The sequence below is a fragment of the Ctenocephalides felis genome, unplaced genomic scaffold (assembly GCF_003426905.1).
Source record: "Ctenocephalides felis isolate EL2017-DRISC unplaced genomic scaffold, ASM342690v1 CF-g0.4_SCAFFOLD_01886, whole genome shotgun sequence".
NCBI classification, from domain to species: Eukaryota; Metazoa; Arthropoda; class Insecta; order Siphonaptera; family Pulicidae; genus Ctenocephalides; species Ctenocephalides felis.
In genome coordinates, this window is record NW_020538040.1 from 149,536,763 (window position 1) to 149,563,006 (window position 26,244).

Genomic DNA, 26,244 nt, shown 5'->3' on the forward strand with positions numbered 1-26,244 from the left:
AAAATGTTCGATCTAGTAATTCTTTTGCATAAAATCTTATAATTTTTGTCGTTTTTTGGCCCTTTTTTAACGACTATTGAGTTTTATTTGTCAATTATTTTTTTATATTAAAGTTGAATAGGTAATCCATATTTCCCAAGCATCCATGATATTCCGTGATTTTTGTAAGTAATTTTCAGTTTTCCATTAAGTATTCAACAAATCTCGTCTTGCTAAAAATCATTATTTAATCTTTAACCTTGGAATTTTTCATGACCCAGTTGTATTATCAATTCGAACAATTCTGACGCAAAGAAACAATTTTTTCGACTTCAAAATGCAAAAAATTTACATAAATGTTTAGAGATTATCTTAAATTTTCTCGAGAATGGCTGAATCATGTATTATCAGCACTTTCAAATTTTTCGAAATGTTTAGGCTATGAAGCTGTTATCGTATCCGTGTAAATGCTTTCAGATAAATTGAAAGACTGTACTATTGGAAATAATATTACATGTATTTTTTTTTTTGTATTACAGAGCAAAAAAATCACAGATTCTGTAACAACTTTTAAACTTTTGAAAAATGATGCGTGGACAGCCAAAAAAAGTTGGCAACCTCTCTGGAAAGGGTTAAAGCAAGTTTTTGAATTTTAGTTAGCACCGAAATTGCCCCCCCTAATTTATATCGGGAACGAAAGGAGCAAAAAAATTGAGAGTTGCCAATTTTCACCATCGCTGTGCTAAGTTTGCGGACGTGTTTTTAGCTATGTTCCTTTCTTAACAATAAATGCCAATTGGCTTAAAATAATAATGTTTCCGTGTAGTTCTTGCATTTTTGACTAATATAACATTCGAGATGAAGTATATTTTTTATTAAAACATATAAAATACTTTGATACAACAGACAGAAAATCGATGGTAAAACATTCAATAAAGATTAAATTAAAGTTCCATGTATCAAATATCACACCGAATTGAAATTCCTAGGAATGTGTAGAAACTCATAAGCATTTAAAAACTTTAATTATAGATCTTCAAGGATGAATATGTTGTTATTGAAAATTAAGAACGTAATTAACTCCTCGTAGGGTAAGTTATAGTATTCGCAAAAATATTGAAAATAAAAATTTTGCATTTCTGTACGTTTCAAGTCTTCTGAACATTTTGGGACATTGTAGTATATATGTGCGGATACAAAATTTTGTCGACAATTTCGAGAGCACAGATCAACCACTTTGAATGAAAAATGATTCCTATAGATTGGCAGATGTGCTGACTAGTTTTGGCATTTTGAAGATACGGGGCAAAAAGTACCAAAAATGGCATTTCAGTCTTTGAGAGAACGAAGCGTCCAATTTGAATAATTCAAAAAACATTTTACTTGTCTTGACGAACTGAAGAATTGATCAAATTTTTCGGAAGGCAGGTTATGGAGATCCAATAGATAAAATTAAAAAAATGCCATTAGGTGGTGAAAAATAACCATTAGACATATGCACATCAAATTATCAGATATTTTATAAAGATTTTGATGATAAATACAAATATTGTTCAGATGTCTATGGGTACTAATATATATAATGTTCAACCGCTAGACAGCAACGCGGCGCTTTGAAAAAATTCAAAAATTTTCAAACTTTTAATAAAATGTCTTTAAGCTAGTGGTGCATGGCATTGTGCCTCAAGGCAAATTACTCGAATTTCCTGTACCAAAAATTAAGCTTTAATACAGCTTTAAATTTTTTGAAAACTTTGAGAAAATTAGATTTTTGAGAATTTTAAACTTTTTTAAGAAAATTGACTTATTTTATTTTGTTTTTTTTAATATTTTGAAATTTTTTGAAACTATTGAACATTCTTTCGAAGCAAATTGCATTTTTGCTGCATGTCCAAAACCGCTAGACCTTCCCAGAAATTTGACCAGCTCTTAATTTTTTAATACAAATAAAATGTTTTTTGAATTATTGAAATAGGACGTTCCGTTTACTCAAAAACTGAATTACCATTTTTTTTAATTTTTGCATCGTGTGTAATTAAATTAAAGTATCCGCACATGCACGCACACACACATCCATCTTTTCTTAGGTATGCCAAAATGTTCCGAAACCTCTGAAACGAAAAGTTATATAAAAACTTTAATTTTCGATTTTTTAGCGATTACTATAACTTACCCTACGGAAAGTTAAAAATTAAATTACAATACGGGAAGTTCTAGCAATGTGCCTGAGGGCACGATACCATTCGCCATTAGTCAACTATAAATTCAAAGTGCAAATAAGCGACTATTCCGAAGCGGTAATAGATTCTCGGAATGACTCATCTAAGTCACTTATGTTACAATCGCTCGGTAATGTCTCGGCATTGATGAGTTTCATCTAACTATAAGATTCACGTTGGCCTTGGATTTGTAATTCAAATGGTCAAGTTCCATATTTTCGAATTAATTATTCCATTACGCAATGCTATCCTAGCCTAAGGCATCCGTCAATCCAGTTGGCAACAAGGATCATCGTACCGAAGAACATTGCTCTTATGATGTATGATAAAAAACCGATCTTACTGAAACATGACTCTTGCCACTTTATTACACAAAAGATGTGTGGATTGGATGTCATTTTTTCATTCATGATTTATTTCATCTCATATGCGAGGACTAGTTGAAGAGCTAAAGACTGTTAGTCAAAGGATATATAAAACCAATGTTGAAAATTTTGTTTTGGGTATTCATCGATTTTGATGATTTTATGGTGAAGCTTTTTTGACGGCATGGTAAAAAATAATTATTTTGAACGTTACTACGTTATACTGGGATCACAGGTAATTTCTGGCTTTTGGTGTATGTACTTCAATAAGGATACAGTGATTTTATTGAATAACATAAACTCTTTAGCCTTAAAACAAATTTTCCCAATTTAACAAAAAAAATAAAGCACGAAATCTTATTTACAATTCATAAAAACTTTAATCGCAAATAACAAATTTAATATTGAACTATATAGCCACTAAAATATCAATAAATTTTAAATAAATATAGATTATTATTACACTTACTTTGGATATTAATTTATTATTTATGCAAATTAATAATATAAATTATTGAATTTATACAAATTGTTAATGTTAAAAACGTGTTAGAAAAAAATCTTATGAAAATCATAAATAATTAATTTACTAGTTTGCTATGTTATTTATTCTGAATTTAATATAATATACAATAGATGTCCTTTTTTAAGTAAAAATTAAATTCCTACCAAGAATATATATATATATATATATATATATATATATATATATAATAGGGTGGTCCTTAATATGGATATTTTTGAATTTTCTTGCTCCCAAGGGCTCAAATGGTTCCAAATTGATAAAAAAACAATTCTCTGAAAGTTTTAGCTCTTAATATTGTCTTTTAGATAGTGCGCAATTCAAAGTTTTGTATAGAAATAGCACGGAAAATTTTTCAAAAATTTTAAAAATGTTTTAGATATAATTTTTTGCATGCTATTTCCATACTAAGTTTGATTGAATTGCGCACTATCTAAAAGTTAATATTAAGAGCTAAAACTTTCAGAGAATTGTATTTTATTAATTTGGAACCATTTCAGCCCTTAGGAGCTGGGAAATTCGAAAATATTCATATGAAGGACCACCCTAATATATATATATATATATATATATATATATTTATATATATATAATCAAAATCTTTAAATTCATAAAATTATAACAATTGATTACATTTATAGCATGATAAAAAATTATTTTGTTGTTTATTGACTAGGTTATAATTTTGAAAGGTAGAATACGTATTAGACCCAGAGATAATTATTTTAATTTATTAATTTAAAATAAAAGTAATTTCAAAAATTTCATCAAATTGTCATACCAATTTAGCTAATGCAAAACTTCAGATTTTCTCAAAAATATATATATAACTTTTTTTTAATGAAATTTTATCATGTATACCTCAATTGGCCATGTGATATTTTTGAAATACAGCAAAAGTAGGTACTAATAAATTTGATATTTTAAAAAAAAATTAACCAATGAAAAAATTTACGTTTTTTATCAAATTAACACTCTAAAAATTGTTTAAATGGTGTAATAATTTTAATTTTTTTCATCAAATTGGTGCACGCATTGAGAGTATGGAAAAATTGATGATTTTCTAAATCTCGTAAATAAAACCTTGTATTATATAAAACATTGTTTTATTTATATTATGGCAAAAATGTTAAGAAATAATACATTTATTTTATATCATTATTAATGAAATTTTATCATGTATACCTCAATTGGCCATGTGATATTTTTGAAATACAGCAAAAGTAGGTACTAATAAATTTGATATTTTAAAAAAAAATTAACCAATGAAAAAATTTACGTTTTTTATCAAATTAACACTCTAAAAATTGTTTAAATGGTGTAATAATTTTAATTTTTTTCATCAAATTGGTGCACGCATTGAGAGTATGGAAAAATTGATGATTTTCTAAATCTCGTAAATAAAACCTTGTATTATATAAAACATTGTTTTATTTATATTATGGCAAAAATGTTAAGAAATAATACATTTATTTTATATCATTATTATATCAAATATTAAAAAATATTATTTTTGTCCTTTGTATTATATTGATATCCTTTATGCTTTTTTATCTCAATGAATTTCATTTATAAATAACTGACCTTAATAACTTCTAACGAATAAATAACTTCCAGGGCTCGGTCTAATTTCTCAATAAATGTATATTTTTATATATATTATGTACTTATACCGGTAATATAAGAACAGTAATATTATTGCGGGATTATATTTCTGTTCGTAAATCACAAAAGCTTCCAAAAATAATTCGAGAGTTCTTGGAAGCTTTGCTCAATTTAAACACAATAGAACTTGCGATTGATATGTAATCTTGTTATACCGATAATTAACTTAATTAGTTGAATTGATATCAGGCATTTTGATGAATAATATACTCGATAAAAGGTCTGTGTGGGTTATTAAATAATGCTTAATTTAAGAGATTAATTCTTTTTATGATTTACTCATATATTTTTTAAAAGAATTAATGGTGAAAAATATAAATTGTCCTACGTTTCTACAATTATTGTGAACACTAAAAACACTGGAATTTCTTCATTCTAAATTCAAATAAAGCGCATAAGTAATTTACTACAATTTAAAAAAAAATACTAAGAAATTTCATATGGCGGGAATAGCTCAGTCAGTAGGGTGCCCGACTCACATGTCTTGGTTCGGTTCCTGGTATTTGCATAGAAATGTCATGTGATTTGTTAGATTAAAATTAAGTAGTATTTGAATTGATGATTTGAGATATAATAGAACTAGAAATTAGGAGAATAAGCGAGGTCAGAATAAAAATGAAAAATGAAGAGGTCAGTTATAAAGAAAATTGGATATCATAATATGTATAAAAATAGTATGTAATATAATAAAGGTAGTATAAAAATGTAAAAACATTACTGTAGATATGGCTGAATGCTTCAAGTAAGCAAGGCCAATAAAAAAAATTAATTCATTAATTTTTTTTACTAATCAGCGAGTATAAAAGCAGAGTTTTCAATAAGGCTTGTCAATTTTGACTTTTTACACATACGATTTTTATAAAATGTATTACAATAATTTCCAAAAACATGGTTTTTATCTGATTTATTGATAAAAAAATACTATGTGGCCCTTGCAACAATAACCTTCACTGATAGGAGTCAAAATAAAATTTTGTGGAAAAGAAATGGCAAAAATATATTTTTTTTACGTACAGTGTTTAAAATAGATAGGCAGTGATAGATTTTTTTTTTTGAGTTTGGTATAAATTATTTCTCAATAACATTTTTTTCATAATATGAGATATTACTGCTTTATGAAATATAGGGTTTTATTTATTGAATTTTCGTAGATCTTTCATAATCACCAAGAAGTTTTACCGTATCCTCAATGTTTGTGCCAATTCTATGAAGAAATTGATAAAATTGTCACATTCGTTTTAAAAATTATCTCTGAAAATCATTAATTTACTAAAAATGCACAGAAATAATTTTAAGAAATATTCTAAATTTAAATAATTGTAATAACCATAATAATTTCAAACTATTGATCATACATGTTTCAGTCGGTAGAAATTTAATTATTATTTTGCGCCAAATACCTTTAGTATGTATATTCTATATATATTTTAATTTTACAAATTGAGATTTGAAGGTAATATTAAATTTTTTATTTGTGTAACGTAATAGAAATAAAAGTGAAAAATCAGTACATTTTTCAGTATCACTGCGGCCAAATTGAATATCCGAAAAATGCATACAAAAAGATCATTCTATTCGCTTCACTTATTAGCATAGGACGTCTTCAAGGTTGTCTTTGATAAAATATTCAGACCTTAGTTGAGAAAAATAATTCCAGAAAATTTTACAAGTATATTATTGCTTGCACTTGATTCGTTTTGTATAATAAATTCCAATAAACATAATAATCTTGTAATATTGCATCAAAGGGCGCCCACGTCAGTTTCGTTTCCGAACAACCTCTCCATGAAAATCTATTTTCCTAGTCTACTTCACCATTTACAAAACATGATATAAATATAAAATTCTTAAGAAAAGCACTAGCAATAGTAAGCGGATAAGAGCTTAATATTTATTCCATTTCTTTGCAAAATATTTTTCTCAAGTTTCAACGATTGAAGTTCAAGTTCAAAAACGTTTTATTTAAAAACTATTTGAAATGTGTTATTGATAATTTTCTTCTTTATTACAAATGTAAAAATGTGTATGGGCAAATCAAAATTGGGCAGTTTGAAAATACTTATTAAATTGATTAATGAAGCATTCCGATAAGTGCTTACACAAAGAAAAATTTTTCCTGGCAGAAAACTTTGAATATTGACTTTGGTTTTGTTTGAATCCATAATGTCGCTTAACAATGATGCTATTTAGAAACAATGATAAATATTGTTAGTGTTTATAAGGTTTATTAGATTTTTTTTTTCAAATAATTAATAACAGAGCAATTGTTAGCTCTAATATATAACGTCTTGAAAGAACAAGATATCTGTTTATATGATTTCTGGTCTTCTTCATACACCAGTCAAACATTTGTGGAAGAATTTGAACTTCACTTTATGGAACGGAAAATTTCAAATCTAGAAAATATTAACGGGACAAAAATTTTCTAAAATATTTTTTAATAAACATCTACATAATACGCAGTTAGGTAAACTGTAGAATAGGAATAGAAAGTCAAAAACTGTAGACTTATTTGATATGGAATTTTTTGACTTGAATACTCTAAGATTTCAGCAGGACTTGATTTGTCTCTCTGCCGATCGTTTAAACGACCATTAGCGTTTAAATTGACTCTATTTATTTAAGTAATAACCAGAAGTCTAAGACAACTAATTGGACATAATTGTCATAATAACGTAGGAGCATATAGCAAAGTCTAAATAAATTTCATCTACACAATTTATTATAATTTTTGATCAGACCTAAAAATATTGCAGTAAACTTTATAATCAGAATTTAACATATTGTAATCGAAAATGAAGTTTTTTAAAAAGTGTAAATTTGTTTCACAGCTAATAAGCTACGTTAAGATCAATGTTGGTAAAACAGTTAAATCAAATTTAAATCAAATTTGAGAAATAATGCATTCCTTCCATATGCATCTACAGAAGTTTTGCATTCGTTGACTGACAAATTCAAAAACCATTCACAGACTTACAGAAAATTATACTTAAACCTCACTAATTTTATTTGATAATGTATAAAACTTACCATTTGGTTGGAGTTCATTATCCGTTTGTCCTAATCTTGTCGACCTAAACCCTGGTGGCAGTTTTGCGCCGCTGGACAGATTCTGCATCAGCAGCAACTGCAGGCTCATCAGTAGTATCGTCGTTGTTTCCATTATCTGTAAATAAAAAACTGCATTAATCACATTCTGGTAATTAATGCTATGCAATACGAAGAAAAATGAATCAGTAAAATCCTTAAAGTATTTACTAATGTCTATGGATCATCAATTTTGATCTCATTGTGGTAATATAGATCATTGGATCTGCGATAAGACACTAACATCAAATTATTGCTATAATATGGTGTCTGGAGTTTATTGATAAAGAAAGGGATTCATAGATCGAGGAAGTTCAAACAAATTCAAGAGATAGGATGGATTTTTTTATGGTACACTTATAGTTATCATCATTATTAGATTCTAAAGCAGTCCTGACTGCTAGGAGTTGCTTTGAATGATTTTATTAAGCTCACTTTCAGTGCTTTCATGTAATAAATAAATATACCTATACAAAGGCGTCGGAACCGTGTGGGCTGTGTGGGCTTGAGCCCATCCATGAATTTTGATGGTGTATCAAAAAAAAAAAAAAAAACTCGCCCGCCCATCAAAAATTTGCTTCCGACGCCACTGTACCTATACAAAATTTTTTTACTACTTTTCAAAAAAGTCTCAATTTTTTTGTTAGCTGGCAACTTTAAGACCACTTTACTTAGAATCGATATAGAAATGACAAGAAGGTAAAAATAAGCTCTTTTTCCTGAACAAGGAATTGCACCACAAATTGCTTGCCCACATAAAATTTTAGCAAAAAAACATCACTTATCAATTATATCACGTTATCTTCTAATATCAATTATATCACTATAATGCAATACTCTTCGTACATTTGTGTGGACTTGAGATTTTTCCTCCCCGTGAAAATGTTCGCGGCTTCGAACCGGAGCGGTGTTGTGCGCGGCGACGGTTGTCGGTCTGCGTCGATGTCTGTCGGTCGGATTTAACACTGATAGCTTCACGGCGGTCGGCTTCTCTTAAAGACGAACCGCGGATGAACGATTGGCGGAAGAGGGGATAAAATTTTACTTGGAAATTCTACCTTGGAAAAAGCAGGAGCATGTCTTCGAGATGAAACGTACAGATCAATGATTTATATTTATTATCAGCTGTCGATTAGTTTAATGAATTTTATTTCATTGTTATACACACACTATATATATATATATATATATATATATATATATATATATTAGGGTGGTCCTTAAAATGGTCACTTTCTTGCTCCCAGGGGCTCAAATGGTTCCAGGTTCCAATTCTCTGAAAGTTTTAGCTCTTAATATTAACGTTTAGATAGAACGCAATTCAATCAAAGTTTTGTATGGAAATAGCATGGAAAAATTTTCAAAAATTTTTAAAATGTTTTTTAGATGTAATTTGGCGAACAAATGTATGAATAAAACTCATTCATTTGTCGCTAAGTTATACCTAATACATTTTTTTTTAATTTTCAAAATTTTTCAATTTGGTACCATTTGAGCCCCTGGGAGCAAGGAAATTCAAAAATGACCATTTTAAGGACCACCCTATATATATATATATATATATATATATATATATATATATATATATATTGCAGCCCAATCGTCAAAATAAAAAAGGGAGTGAATATAGAAAAATTCTATATTAAACGTTTCGACACTTAATGTGCGTCATCATTCCAGGAAAAACACAAAAATATAGAATTTATCATAAACACTAAAATTGTGTGAAAGAACATCATAACTAATAATTATTAATAAAACAATAATAAAAATAATTAATTCCCAATATCTAATCATGTTGACTCAACAACGATACAGAGAAATACATCTCATATAAATTTTTAAACTCATTTGTTATACATTTTAGTTTTTAACTACCCATAGGCTAAGTTATAGTAATCACAAAAAAATCGAAAATAAAAAAATACCTTAGAAAGAATGGATGTATGTGTGTGTGTATGTGCTGATACCAATTTTCGTCTACAATTTCGAGAACCCAACCGATTTGAATGATTCAATAAACATTTGTTTCTCCTTGATAAGGAAACATGTTGATTAGTTTTTGGCCAAGCCAGGTCTAGCCTGGCTTAGTTTCTAAGATACGGGGCAAAAGTGCCAAAAATGGTAAGTTTCCGGTTTGTGAGAAAACAAAGCATTTCAATAATTCAAAAAACATTTGCTACATAGACAAATTGATGAACTGATTAAATTTTTGGCAAGGAAAATCCAGCGGTTTCAGAGATAAAGCAAAAAAGGCCATTCGGCGGTTAAAAATGACCGTTAGACATATGCACATCAAATTATAGGATATTTTATAGAGATTGTAAAGTATAAGTGTAAAGTTTGTTGGCATATTTATGGGTTTTGCACCAATGTTTATACGTTCGACTGCTATTCGTCGCTTACGCGCTTCGCTATTTCTTATCAGAAACAGCCACGTAGCACTACTGTTTGAGAAAGTTCAAAATTTTGAAAAAAAATCAAAATATAAAAATTTTCAAATTTAAAAAAAAAATCAATTTTATTCAAAAACTTAAATATTCTCAAAAACCTTTTTTTTTAAGTTTTCAAAAAAATTTAAAGCTTTTTTTCATACGGGAAAATTTAAAGATTTTTGGTAGACATTGTTTTTGATACGGAAAATTTTACTTTGTTTCCACTGAATGAAGGCTAGGACTATAGCTGAAACGTATGAATTTTAGAATAATTTTAGGAAAAAAATTCGACTCTGTAAATAAATATGTCAACATCCAATTCAGAACTATACAATATATATTGTATAATTATACTGTTTTGAAAATGTTTCAGTGGATAGACCAAATATATTTAAGCTTTTCACTAAACTCAGAGAAGTCTTATCATAATTCAATGCAAAACGTTCATAAAAAAGTCAATTATTGATCATCATCGAGCTACATAAAAATGATTGGGCTACTAAAATGACTAATGAGTTATGGATTTATGGTAGGAGAGTCAAAATTCAGAATTTAATTTGAAATAAGAAAAATTCACTCAAAATTACAAAGAAAGTGTTACGGTTGGACGACCCTTAATAAAAAAAAAATTAAGTAAAATTTAAAATTTTTCATTAACTCAAAATAATCTGAACTAAAACTATGTCAAAAAAATTATTGTCTGAACGGTGAAAGAAAATTATTTGGTGACTAAAATGACTATTACAAATTAGGGTTTTCTGGTAGGAATAAGGGTTTCCTAAGGGTGGCCAACCTTACCCACTTAGACGTATGAAAATGAATTTCATTTCTTTTTTGAACATTCATTGTTGATAATATTACCACATCATTACCACGGTTTACAAAATGATGTCAAATTTTAAATGGTAAATGAATTTAAAAATGATCAAAATTTCCAATTATGGAATCTTCTTAGTTCCAAAACATCGTAATCGTCAAAAAATGTTTGTTTTATTTTTTTTTTGACTCGATGTTCGGAAAAGAAACACGCACACGCATATATGCGCGTGTTATAAGAAGTGATTCTATATAACTATATCTTATTGTAACTCAACTATTAAAATTTTTCAGCCTATCAAAGCTTAACACGTAAATACGTTCGTGAAAATCCATTTCATTACTCATCTGGGACTTTTTGATATTCCAAAGTTAAAGACTATAATTGATTTTAATCACTTATACACGCGTAACCCTATTATTGTTAATATATAGTTGTCTATTTAATTGAAAACACTGTACATATATGTATGGCACAAAACTTTCAAACCTTTAATTTTTATAATTAAACCAAAATTAATCAATTGCCAAACGATATTAAGATGACCAATGATGACGACAAATTTAAAAGAAAAATAAAGAAATATTATAAGGAAATTGAAGATTGAATAGACATTTTAATTATAATAAATATTATATTGTAGTATAATGAAATAGACAAATGATATGTATATATATATAATAAAAAAATTGTTTCATGATCTCTCATATCAGATACCCCTGTCTGACTGAGATATGAAAATAATATTTAAATAAAAAAAACACTTCTTATAGGCCTATAATATATTAAGAAATTCGTTTTGACTATCAACTATATCACCATGCAAAGTTTCATCAGTATCTCAGAAGAGCAAACATAATGAACTTCTGAAGAGTGTCTTCGTAATTGGTCAAAATGACCAACACCCAATTGCACTTGTTTATCTATGCCAACACCTATTTAAAATTTCTTTGAAATAAAAAAGCAATATAAAATAATCTAGTTCTAAATATAATTAATCGATCTAATTTTAATTTAAATTATTTTCAAATTAAATTTGTTTCTATATCGTATATTTGGGACAAATGTTAAATGACCTCAAGAATTCGAGCTCAAATCCTGCATCACGTACTACCTCATATCAAGTAGTAGTAATATCATCTCCGCTTGGAAATAAAGATCAAATATGTGTATCAATGAAAATAGATTCGGGATATGTCGGCAATTTAAAAATATATGAACAAACAATATTATTTCTTTTCATTTTGATTATAATTTATCTTGTCTCAAGAAAATATGTTGCAGCAATTTTAAATAAATACATTATATTTTTCTTATATATTTTTTTTCTAAAACAAATGCTTTCATTTTAAATGGCGCTTCCTTTTCAGTATGTTTACCCTATATATATAAAGTCAAAAATACAAATTATGTATATCAACATTTTTAAAATTTTAAATTAGTATATCATTTCAACTTAAAATATATCAAAGATAACCGTTTGGTCGCTTTCTTGTAGCCATCTGTTAAATAGTAACTAACAGCATACTTACTAAATGATAATCATTATCTTTATATAATTATAGATGAAAATAGTAATTTATAAGTGAATAAAAAATAGATATTTCCGGAAGCTTATAAGAAGGTCTATATTATAATGATATTAATACATTTAGTATTTTAGCTTATTCTACCAATAATAAGCTAAAACACGTGGGAAATGTGGCATCAACTTGTCATTAATCAAATTTAACAATAACTAAATATATTTTTTATTAAAAGGTCTAAATTTTATATATAAATCTTTTTTCTTTAATATCAATTTCTCGGCAGAACTAAGCTACGTAATATGAAATTGCGGCAGGTCAGTGCTCTTGTATTTTCGATAATTTGACTGTTAGTTGCTGATTCGACTTTGGCCAGGGCATTGTATCGAATTTCGTCAGTAATTAGAGTATTACGTACTTTTCAACCATTGATAGAATTGCTTCGGTGATTAATTTAAATCAATGTCAAAAAACCTAATTTGAGACATCGATTTGATTGGTTTCAATTTACAATTATTACAATTTGCAAGTGCTGGGAAAATTCATTCATCGATCGGAACAGATCAGATAGCATTTGACTTATATATCTTGCTATTGTAAAAAATACAGATTTTTTGACAATTGGGATTTTTAGAGAGAAACATTCTATACTTTACTCTTGGTGTTAATTTAGAAACTAGTGGTGCAAGGCGTCGTGTCTTGAAATGTGTGAAAAAAATTTTACTTTTTCGAAAAAAATGATGTTTTTTATATTTTGAAAATGTAAACAAAATTTGTATTTATTATTAAAGTCTCTATAAAATATCTAATAATTTGATGTGCATATATCTAATCATCATTTTTGACCGCCAAGTGGCTTTTTTTCTTTTTTATGTATTGGTTCTCCGAAACCGCTAGATCTGCCTCACAAAATATTTAATCAGTTCCTCATTTTAACAATACAATTTTTTTTTGAACTATCTAAAGTGGATGCTCCGTTCTCTGAAACACTGTATCGACATTTTTTGCACTTTTTGCATCGTGTGTTCGGAACGACTGGACCTGCCTTTGCCAAAAACTAATCAGCACGTGTCCCCATCATTACGAATATACACATCGGTTGATCCGTGTTTCCGCAATCGTCGACAAAAAATTGTATTCGCACACACACACACATAAATCAATTTTCTCTAAGGTATACCAAAATGTTCAGAAATCTTTGAAAGGTAAAGATATATAATTTTTTTTTATTATCTTACGATTATTAGAACTCGCCCAACGGAAAGTCAATTACTTAAATTTTAAATTTCATATTATATTTTATATTAACATTTAAAATGATAATAATTCAATATATATAAATCTTTGACATTCTTTAAATATGCCTTCGTACTTATAAAACTGAAGAGATTAGAGGAGGGTTCTTAATAAAAAAATAACTTTTAATTTATTAATTCGAATCAAACTTCAAATTACTATTGGTACACTCGTTAGTTAGTTTAGTTTTGATTAAATCCACTATGTTTCACTATATCAAAAAAGTTAAAAGAACAGTTCGTTATTCTATTATATAAAAATAAGTCGGGTTTTCCTTTCTGACGATATAACTCCAGAACGCACGAACCGATTTCTACGATTTTGCATTCGTTGGAAAGGTCTCGGACTCCGTGAGGTTTATAGCGAAGAAAATTCAAGAAAGATTTCAACAGAAAAGCGGAAAACACTTTTAGTTTTTTCTCATACAGCGTTATCTCTGATACTTAGTATGTACTACAAACTAATATTTTTTGTTTGAGTGCTACTCATTTGTTTGACAGCTACTCATTGTTCTCTGCTCAGTTAATTTCATGTGACAAACCGGCATTGTGTTCACTGTGAAATTGTGCAAAAAAGTGAAAAAATAAGCTATTCATTTCCTTATATTTCAATTGGAAATCATCAAATCAATCACGTGTATTGTGCAAATTTTTATTCAATTTCAACAGCAGGCAATTTTTTTCTTCATTTTTCAATCACGAAACGAAATGTTACATAAATTGAAACCATCTGGTGGTGAAACGGAGTTCGCCCGGTTTGCTAGTTCCATATAAAAGTTTTTGACAAAAAAATTTATGAAATTATCAACTCATAATCGAGATAAATCTCTTGTAATTTAGAAAAATAATTTTACAGACAATTTGAGTTTTAAAAATTAAGCACTATTTGTAAGAAAAATATCAACACATATTTTCATTTCATTTACAGTACATGTCATTTTATTTCAAAGATTTTATTTCAAAGATAATTAGTTTATCATCAACTACCTACACCATGTAAATTTAAAAGCAAACGTGATCTAATGTCTCAAATTCCAATTACCACGAAATTTAGCTATTTGTCATTTTTCTGTTACCAAGCATTTTAGCAACAGACTAAACTAGGAGTGAAATTCAAAACGTCTGCAATTTATTCTGAGAAGAAACTATTATATCGTATGATTAGAAATTAACGCTATTAGTTAATGGAACCAACAATTTCCTAGAGTACGTAAAAACGAAGCATGAAAGAATGTGCATTTTTTATCGACTTGCAAGTTTTCAAAAAATCTGCATTTTTATATTTATTTTTAATTATGATGTTTGCGAAAACGTTGTTTTTGGTACGAAACGTTTATGAATAACTGCATTTTCATTACGATGAAATTATGAAAAGATTCTGCGTTTCTTCGCTTTGAAAATAAGTGGGACAATTAGCCTTCGGTTTTAAAGTATCAATACTTTAGTTTGCAGCAATATATTTATTGAAATTATTATTTACCATTTCAAGGGCCACAGGCGTTTTGAACAGAATTATTATGTGGCATACATATTACGAATGAATTATATTTGCTATATTTGTATGGCACACATAACAATGCATGTATATTGTATATATGTATGTATGTATGTATATATGTGTGTATATAATTGCTCATATGTATTATAGCAAGACCCAACCTTGAATATTACAAGTTAAAATTTTCAATAAATTCGTACATTTATCTGAATTGAGATCAATATAGTGTTAGTTTCTCATAGTTAGTGTTATGAGAATTCTTATTTTTCTAGCAGGTCTTACTTAAATTAAGAAAGATAGTTTTTTTTTCAATGGTGAAGTAATTAAATTGTGTACTTATAAAATACTTGAATGACCATCAAATTGTATTCCAATAATACGAATATGTGAATATATTCTTTCTACATTGAAACGAGTTTCATAGAAATTGAAAAATAAAAATCATCGAAAAAATTGTAATCAATTTAATTGTGGAACGAAACAAAGAAAATAATGGTGTGTTTAAGAATATTTAAGCAGTTTATTTGCGTATAAATAATAAATTTTTGATTTAATTATTAATTTTTTTCCTTAATTTCATAAATTTTATCTCCTTGTAAACTAACAAGGAGAACTTCAGGTTTACTTTTCTGGGATTTTGATAAAAGGCCTATGAGGAGGGGTTTTATTATAAAAATTAAAATTAGGAAAAATAGACCGCGTGCATTACTTACGCCTATGGTGTTTCCTATCAATTTGTTATGTTAATCATAACACTGTTAATTGTGAACTGCAGACTTTCATATGCAATTGCTCTTTCACATTTTCAGAATATTTGGAGATGCACCAAATTGACTCAATTAGAGAAAATGAGTATCGACTTCAATATCTATATACCTGCTTGAAGACTAATGTTAGGATTTTTTTATATAAATGATTTTTAACAGAAATCAGAACTTAACGAGTTGTTGGCTTATTAAATCACGTATCTTTTTTTGTTGATGGCAACCCAAATTGTTGTCTTATCTCTATGTGATAAATTTATTATAACAATTTTCCTAATACACATAAAATTTTTATTCGTGCAGTAATGCTGGGTAAGGGCTATTTTCACTTGGAAACGTATTACCATCTAAATCTTCAAGTTAAAATCAATGTCAATGCTGCTTGTTGTGATTTGACTATTGTTTCTTTCTACATCTGATATAGTCCAGTCATTTAAGCTTAAATTAGGTAAGAATCTGGGAATTTGAAATACCCAGCTCTAAGTCTGTAAATACTGTATATTGACACCCTAAAAGTTCTCTCAAAACCTACTACATATGGTACGTACATGTAGGTTTTGAGACAACCTTTAGGGTGTCAATATAAAGTATGTACAGACTTACAGCTGGGTATCTCAAATTCTGAGGTGAACTTACTATAATGACTGGACTAATACAACTGCACTAAATTTTGTAAATGTTATGACTTGACTTAGTTTGAAATTCAAGTGGATTGAATAGAAAAAATCAACGAAAAATATAGTCGTGATTCTGGAAATGCCAAATTTCAAGTGAAAACCGATGACACTGCTGCATGTTTTGATACGACTAATAATTCTTGCTATATCTGATAAATAATATCTGATGAATATCTAATATCCTCACTAAAACTGTTTATGGCAAATGTTGTGATCTTGCATAGTAGATTACACTTGGTTATACCTGGCAGCACAAGAATTTGTTTAAAGTTTTAGTTGTGATCTTTGAATTGCCCAAATTTTCAGTTGCTTCATCAAGTAAAAGCTTCGACTTTTTAAGGTTTCAATTGAGTTTGAAGGTTCATGATCGAATTGAAGCATTTTTTCAATTTTTGGCACTTCTTTATTGTAATAATGTTATTTCTTACGTTGTCTGCCCCTGGTAGCGTGTATTTTCTTGCAACAATGTCTTCGGCCGAAAATGAGATGTTGTCGATAAAGCCTTTTGTGCAATACAGGTGGTCACCGCGTTGTGTTATACGTCTACGTGTTTTTTAATATGCCCCTTATACCTTGAGCATATATTCATCATATATGAAATAATTGCAGGCTGCGTGTAGGGTGTACTGTCTCATGCCCGCCGCTTCGAGCGGTCAGTATCGGCCGTAATGCAAAAGGAGCGTTTCAGAATAAATAATATGAATTTATTGCGATTAAGACATTGTATTCTCGTTGTAGGATATTCGGTGATTGTTAACGCCTTTATTACGAAATGATGAGATAAATACATTTTTTTAACTTCTCGTAGGGTAAATTATAGTAAACGCAAAAAAATCGAAAATGAAAATTTTTATATATCTTTACGTTTCAAAGGTTTCTGAATATTTTGGCATACCTTAGAAAAAATGGATGTATGTGTATGTGTGTATGTATGTTTTTTTTTTTGTATAGCGAAGGAAATGCCTTTATGCATCCCAGACTGGACATGCTGTGTGTGTATGTGTGTGTGTGTGTGCGGATGTGTGCGGATACAAATTTTTGCCGACGATTTCGGGAGCACCGATCAACCGAATTGAATAATTAAAAAAAAACATTCGATTCGTATTGATAAGGAGACGTGCTGTTTAGTTTTTAGCAAAGGCAGGTCTAGCCGTTCCGAAAATATGGGGCAAAAAATGCCAAAAATGGTAACTCAGTTTTTAAGAGCGTCCGATTTGAATAATTCAAAAAACATTTTACTTGTGTTAACGAGATGAAGTACTGATCAAATATTCATTAAGGCAGGTCTAGCGGTTTCGGAGATCTAGTAAAAAAAGTAAAAAAAAATGCCAACTGGCGATCAAAAATGATTATTAGACATATGCACATCAAATTATCAGATATTTTATAGAGATTTTAACAATAAGTATAAATTTTCTTTACATTTCTATGGGTTCCGTACCAATGTTTATCCGTTAGACGGCGGCGCGGAGCTTACGCGCTTTGATAGTTCGTCTCTATGCAGTTAAAGCAGTACGATTGCTTTGAAAAAAGGTTCAGAATTTCCAAAATATTTCAAAATAAATTGTTCTTCAAAAAATCTTTTTTTTTTCAAAAAAAAAAAAAAATTTTGTCAAATTTTTTTTTTTCAAAAAAAGTAAATTATCAAAAATTTATAGTTTCTCAAAAATCAATTTTTTCAGAGTAATTTTTTTTCAAAAATGTTAATATTTAAAAAAAAAAACATTTTTGGTACGGGAAGTTCCAGCAATTTGCCTTAAGGCACGATGCCAAGCGCAACTAGTTTCAGTTTTATTCATCAAATCGCGAAAATCACTAAACCTGCCTACTCAAACATTTAATCAGTTGTTTATTTTGTCAATACAAGTAAATTGTTAATAAATATTCTTACATTTCAAGTAAATCGACTTTCTTGATCATTTTGATTTATTTAAAAATATTAAATTTTTATTAAAGTGATCGCCCTGAGTAGCTGTGTTAGAATCGAAGCGCGTAAGCGCCGCGTCGTAGTCCGACGGTTAAACATTACAAATTTTAGTACGAAGCCCATGTAAACAAAATTCAAATCTATTAATCAAATCTCTATAAAATATCTAATAATTTGATGTGCATATGCCTAGTGATGATTTTTGACCGCAAAATGGATTTTTTATGATTTTTATTGGATCTTGAAAACGCTGGACCTGCCGTTCAAAAAGTTTAACTCAATTTTCACTCCGTCAATATAAGTAGAAATTTTTTAAATTATTGAAATCGGACGGTCTTGCCACTTTTTGCACTTTTCGTCCGAAACGGCCGGACCTGTCTTTGCCAAAAACTAATCAGCACGTCTCTTCATCAATTATATACACGCATTTCGAAATAAAGTAACTCCGAAAATAATAAGAGACGTGTGTGGTCGTGGCTATTTTTAGTCAATCACGGAATTATATTTGTTCATTTTCTCTCCATCCAATGTAGTATTTAATTAAAATTTCAAGGTCTTATTTACCTGACATGCAGTTTTAGAATAGGTAAATATCACACATGCTTTGACATCAAACGGTCGATGAGTTAATTACGATTCACTTATAATGATCCACAACAAAAAATAGGCGTACAAATAACGGTTTTTGATACCTATAGGGGAAGTACGAACAAAATGGCATGGTGTTTGGTTATTTAATGTTATTTATTATAACAAAAATATGCAACCTATTAAAAAAACATTCTGTCCATATAGTACGGACAAAATGACATATCCTTAAGACATTCTAAGATGCTGATTTTTAAGGAAGCAGTTCATAAATCAATTGTTTCGTCTTTTTTTTGGAACATTAGCACATGAAGCATGAACCCAAAGGGTTAAGGTCATACATTTTTGCCACAAATGCAAGTCTTTTCTATTTACCGGTAGATCTTTTAGTATGTTTTCAACAATTATTAATTACTTACTTATATATATGTAGTAAAAGTTAAATGTCAATTACCTTTGATAGGTTTTAATTTTTCTTCGCCCTATAATGCTTGCGAAATAGTACCATATCATTTTGTCTATTGTACAAGTATGTCCTTTTGTTCGAAATTAAACAAAAATGAATAATTACTCAAAATTCCACCAAACACCTGATTATTGTAACAATTGATCGAAATCACTAGTACTGGCATAAGCATTATCAATAATTTAATCTTCAAAAAATACCACAGAAACACACTCAAAATAAACTTTTGAATGTGCGATACACGTTTGAACTGATTACTGCAACAATACTGTGACAATGACGCCTAACATCTGACAAGAGTTGTCCTAAAATGTTTACAGAGTGAAACACATTGTGATAATATATGAAAAAATTGGGTCAACAGTTAACTATAAGAGCTGTCGATAATTTACTTCATTTGTTATTCCAAACATCTGTCGTTAAGTATGATATCACTACAACTTTATACAATTTTGTGCTCCTTATGCGAATTACTCGTTATGAGACCACATTTCTCTTAAATATTTTGAAATGTATCAAAATTTGTATATTTAGTTGAATTATTAATCCAGGATTTCTTTACAAATTTGTCATTCAAATATTTAGTCCGAAAATTGAAAAACTAAGTTTTATGAAGTTGTTAATTTACGACGTTTTGGATCTAATTACGTTCCATCATCAGACTTTTTTTTATTTTTATCCATAAATTTATTTAATATTTTTGTCAACACTTGTAACTTCACATAACTTTTAAATAATTGACTTTTTATGTATACGTCAGAATCGCAGAAACCCTGATGATAATATACTGTAAGTTACCAGCTCCAAAAGACATTTCTTGAAAAGCAAGCAAAATTATATGAGATACATGTTCTGATTACCACAGTATCCAAAATACTGAAACATAATTGTTAGCATATGTAGACATCATAACTAGCATTTTAAATTAATGTCTTACTTTAGATTTCGATTTCACTATATTTACCTATATAGGTATATATTCATTATGCATATGATACAATCGAAATTGCTTGTCTATATTTATACAAGTCTGTTATAGCACATCAGGTATTTATAGGAATGACAAACACATTGATTTAGAAGATATTGAAATGTTTGTAGGAAAACGACTAGAATCGACTGATCGAATTTTTTTACGATATGGCTTTTAACACAATATTTTATTGCTAACATGCATCGTTTTATAACATAATATACTGTTCAATAATCTTGATCTTGAGATTCTCCTCTTATTGGCATTAAAAAGTTAAACAAGTATTGCTAGTTATTAATATCAATAAAATCGATCTTCAAAAGGTCAATTTCAAAACAATCATGGATTAATTATTATTGTTTGAAGTAAATGATAAAACTCATAACTACCCACATTTTATAAATTTATAAGTTTTTCTCGTTATATTAGTTTTCTACTGATTTTGCCCTTTCGTCATTTCATTTAATATGTTTTGTTTTTTTAATTTATTTAATCCTCTATATATATATAGGGTGTCCCAGCTTTCGACGTCAAATGGGGTGATAGTAGTACGTGAGCTTTTAAGTGCAACCTAGAGCTTTGGTAAAATTATGATCATTTTTCAGTTCTTGTAGTTTCTATTCGATTTCTATTGATAGGGAAATGTGCTGATTAGTTTTTGGCAAAGGCAGGTCTAGCTGTTTTGAAGAGACCGAGCTAAATGTGCAAAAATGGCAGTTTTAACCTTCCGTTATTTTGCTTATATTGACAAAATAAAAAATTAATTAAACTTTTGGAGAGGCAGGTCTAACGGTTTCGGAGATACAGAGGAAAAAGTAAAAAAAATTGATATTTGGCCATCTAAAATGATCATTAGACATATGCACACCAAATTATCAGATATTTGATAGAGTTTTTAAAAATGAGTACTATCTTTATTTTTATTTTGTTAGGTTCCGTACCAAGATTGTTAATTTTTAAAGTTTACTTATAAAGTTAAAACAAATTTCGAAATTTTCAGAAAAATTTTTTTTTCAAAATTTTCAAAAATATACAAAGTTCTGATCGCTGTTCAAATAAATAAATAAAATAATCAAAGAAATCAATAACAAGTGAATAAATATATAGCAAAAAATAAGGACTCGTGCGTCGTAATAACTCCAAACCCTTAATTGTATCCCAAACAATAAAATTTAGTACCTCATTCAAATTTTTTTCAACATGTACTAGTATAAAAATGGTTAATTATACTTTACTTGTAAATCACTAATTCAAACTGGCACTAGATTCAAACGCACTAAAATGATCAAACTTTGAACTTAACGCAATTTTTATACAGCTTACGAATAAATTCTTATCTTATCAACAAATGTGAAATATCTTTTTTGCGCATCCATTAAATGATTTGATTATCGTGCAGAACAGAATATAATTAGCCCTTTTTATGCGTCACTATGTGGTAAGTGAATTATCGTGTTAGAGATTTATTTAGATCAATTAAAGTAGTCAATTTGAATGTGTGCATAATGGTTTGTCAATGGTATAAGATAAAATTAATGTCGTACTACGTATATTCAAATCAATGGCGATATTAATGGCTGTGACTAAAACATTTTAACGATTTCAATAAGGACGTACAAAATTTATGAAATAAAAAATAAATAAAAAAATAATAAAACCATTCATTGGTGGATTTCTTTTATAAAATGATTGTTTGTTATCTAAATGTATAAAGAAATAGCGTTATTCAGTTTTTCCCTGGCTCGAAATTCACTACGGATTTATAGTTTCTTCGGCAAAGTTTTTTGAGAGATACAATTTAACCCGCCCGAGTATGTGTAAAATTAAGGTGACTTATTAAAGGTTATTATTTTAAAGTCAAAACCGAAATGGTAATTTTTAGTTATGGTAATCCAAGACAGTACGGGGGGGATGTGTATGCAACCAATTTTTCCAAATAACAAACACTATTTAAGAATGCAATAAAAATCAATTTGTTTTAAATGAATTATTTTTTTTATCTAAAATATTGACTTTTAGTAATAACTTTATAATCGATTATATCTTATATTATTCGCTTTTAAACTTTTTATAAAGCTTTGTTCAATTTTTTTATAATTATCTTAAAAAAAATCGTACCAATGCCAGATAACAGACAAAAAATTTTCATATTTTTTTTGTTATTTTTCGTCGAAATTATTAATGTAACTGGATCGGACCCATTCCGCAAAAAGAGTGCCTCCTACACTACGTCGTTCATGGAAAAATAGAGCGACTAAACTTTTCGCAAATAATTCAATTGTAGTTATCACTTTAACTTCCCGTAGGGTAGGTATAGTAATGGGCCGAAAATCGAAAATGAAAATTTTTGCATTTCTCCACTCCAGTTTTCAAGGTAAGTCCGCATTTTTTCGTTCACGTTTTCGGGCGCACGGATCAACCGATTTAAGTGGTTCAAAAAACATTCGATTTCTATTGATAGAGAGATTTGCTGATTAGTTTTTGGTAAAGGCAAGTCCAGCCGTTACGGAGATAAAGAGCAAAGAGTGTAGAAAATAGAAATCGAGTTTTTGAGAGAATTTTCGATTTGAATCATCTAAAAAACATTCAATTTGTGATGATTGGGAGAAGTGGTGATTAGTTTTTGGCAAAGGCGGAACCAGCCATTTAAAAGATAAAGAGGTAAATGTACAAAAAATGGCAGTTTTTGAGAGAAATAAGCATCCGATTTGATTGATTCAAAAAACTTTCTGTTTGTGTTGATAAAATAAGTTTAGAAGCTTTTATAAAAAAAACTTTTCATTTCAATTATTTTTTTATTTTTTTTTTTTTTTTTTGAATATCTAAAATAATTGAGATTTCAATTTTAACTCTGGTTAAAGTTCTAAAGCTCACTTATATACTTTATGTGAATAATTTTAACTTTGTAATTCAATTTATATAATTCTTATAAATAAATATTAGACAATGTTACAGTATTTGTAATAATCTATTTGAAAACATTTAATACTCCTCGAACATTGTGTTACGGTACGGTAAGTACCAGCAATTTGCCTAAAAGCACGATGCCATACACCACTGGTTTTCTAATATTTTTATGTTTTTATGAGTTTTATTTATCATCAGTGCAATATTATCCATCACCTCAAACTTTAATTGTACATTTACATATTCACATCTATAATTTTGAATAGCAATTTCCATATTCAAAATGAATTTGTCTCCCTGTGGGAGTCGATGGCATACTGATCAGTGGACTGTTTTTTGTCCGTCACTATTAATAAATCGAATGCCTTTGTTTTGAATTCCGAGAATTTATAAATCGAGTTTCATGAATATGTACAAAAGTATACCCAAAAGAGACGAAATGCAGTGCAATTTAGAGCAAATATAAATGTAATAATGAATAATATATAACTAAAACTGAGAATTATTGCGCAATATTATGAGCGAAACATATTGATGTATGTTTGCAAGTGTAATATGTATAATAAACGAACGTTTGTGAGTCATTTTTTTATTTACAATATTAAAATCATTTGATAAATTATACGTTGTATAGGAAACGCGATGTAAAAAACTCAGAATTAGTACAAGTCACATTTGTACCACGTTATATGGAGGCTAATAAGTACAAAAGATAGACTAGTGGTGCATGGCATCGTGCCTTAAGGCAAATTGCTGGAACTTACCGTACCAAAAATTGAAATTTTTAAAAAAAGATTCAAAAAAAAAAGATTCTATTTTTTTTAGAACCCTGAGATTTTTAAATTTTTTGAAAAAGTTTACTTTTTTGAAAAAATTGTTTTTTTTTATACTTTGAACTATTTTGTATATTTTGAACTTTTTTTCAAAGCAATCGCGATACGTTAACTGCGTGATAAACGAAATATCAAAGCGCGTGGGCGCTGCGTCGTAGTGTAACGGATAAACATTGGTACGGAACCCATAGAAATGTTAACAAAATTTGTTCTTATTATTAAAATATTTATAAAGTATGTGATAATTAGATGTGCATATGTCTAATGATCATTTTTGCCGGCCAAGTGTTTTTTTTTCACTTTTTGTATATTGGATCTCTGAAACCGCTAAACCTGCTTTCTCAAAACTTTAATCAGTTCTTCATTTTGTCAATACAAGTAAATTGCTTTTTGAATTATTGAAATCGAACGCTCCGTTCTCTTAAAAACCAAATTAAGATTTTTAGCACTTTTTGCCCTGTATCTCAGAAACGGCTGGTTCTGCCTTGTTTAAAAACTAATCACCACGTCTCCTTATCAATAGGAATCGAATGTTTATAGAATCATTCAAATCTGTTAAACTGTTCCCGAAATCGTCGACATTTCTATTTCTATTTATCTATTTTTCTAAGCGATGCGAAAATATTTAAAAATCTCTGAAACGTATAGATAAATATAAAAATTAATTTTTGATTTTTTGCGATTTCTATAGCTTATCTTATGGGAAGTTAAAAAATCATATGACATGGTGACATAAATAAATAATTGCCAACATTATTTTTTTTTTTATAATCGAACACAGTGACTCTATATTTTCAAATATGTTGGAACGTTTTAGAAACAATTAAGAAATAATTTTACTATAATTTATTGATTTATAAAAAATATTGTGTAAATAACGCCAAATTACTTACCAATTATAATTTCCTCCATATAATATAAAAGAGAAACTTACTAACTTATATTCGAATTTACGGAAATTTAAATACAGGCAAAATACATTAAAATCGATCTGAGATGTTCATATCTTATAAATTTAGAAATGATTTGAATATTTAATATTAAATAATGAATATTAATTTAATTTCTTATCACAAACACACTCGGTGCTATTTATTTTATATTTGTGTTAGCTGAGATGTTCAAATCTTATAAATTTAGAAATGATGTAAATATTTAATTTTAATTATTGATTATTAATTTAATTTCTTATCACAGACGCAAGCCGTGCACTTTGTTTTATATTTGTGTCAAATTTAATATTATTTATTCATTATTAATTTAATTTCATATCACAATTGCAAACAGTGCAATTTATTTATATGTGTCTACTTTTTAATTATTAATTATTGATTATTAATTTAATTTCTTATCACAATCGCAAGCGGTGCAATTTATTTTATATTTGTGTCATCTAATGGTCACATTTCCTATGAATGGCGAAAAAACTGAAGAATTCGGTGTCGTATTCAAAAAATATGATACGCGTAATATTTCAGCTGTTACTATTTTTTAGAGTAATGATATTACGATAACATTTTATAAATTGCATCATATGAATCATATCTCGCCATGAGTCAAAAGAAGTCAAAAACCTTGCAAACCAAGTTTAGACAAGTCATAGTTGGTACAATTTTCATGATTTGATAAATGAAGTTTTTGTATTCTTTATTTATTTTATTAATATTCGCTACACATAAATACATACTCTATTCATAAGT

General features: G+C 28.3%; 1 protein-coding gene across 2 annotated transcripts in view; it reads right to left on the reverse strand.

The window, feature by feature from the left end:
• LOC113376434 (neural/ectodermal development factor IMP-L2) overlaps positions 1 to 26,244 on the reverse strand; it is a 64,852-nt gene that overhangs the window by 32,119 nt on the left and 6,489 nt on the right. For both annotated transcript variants that reach the window (XM_026616339.1, XM_026616338.1), the window contains exon 2: positions 7,782 to 7,917. In XM_026616339.1, the coding sequence (XP_026472124.1) occupies positions 7,782 to 7,914 (133 nt within the window). In that variant the 5' untranslated portion in view covers positions 7,915 to 7,917. The remainder of the gene's footprint in view (positions 1 to 7,781; positions 7,918 to 26,244) is intronic.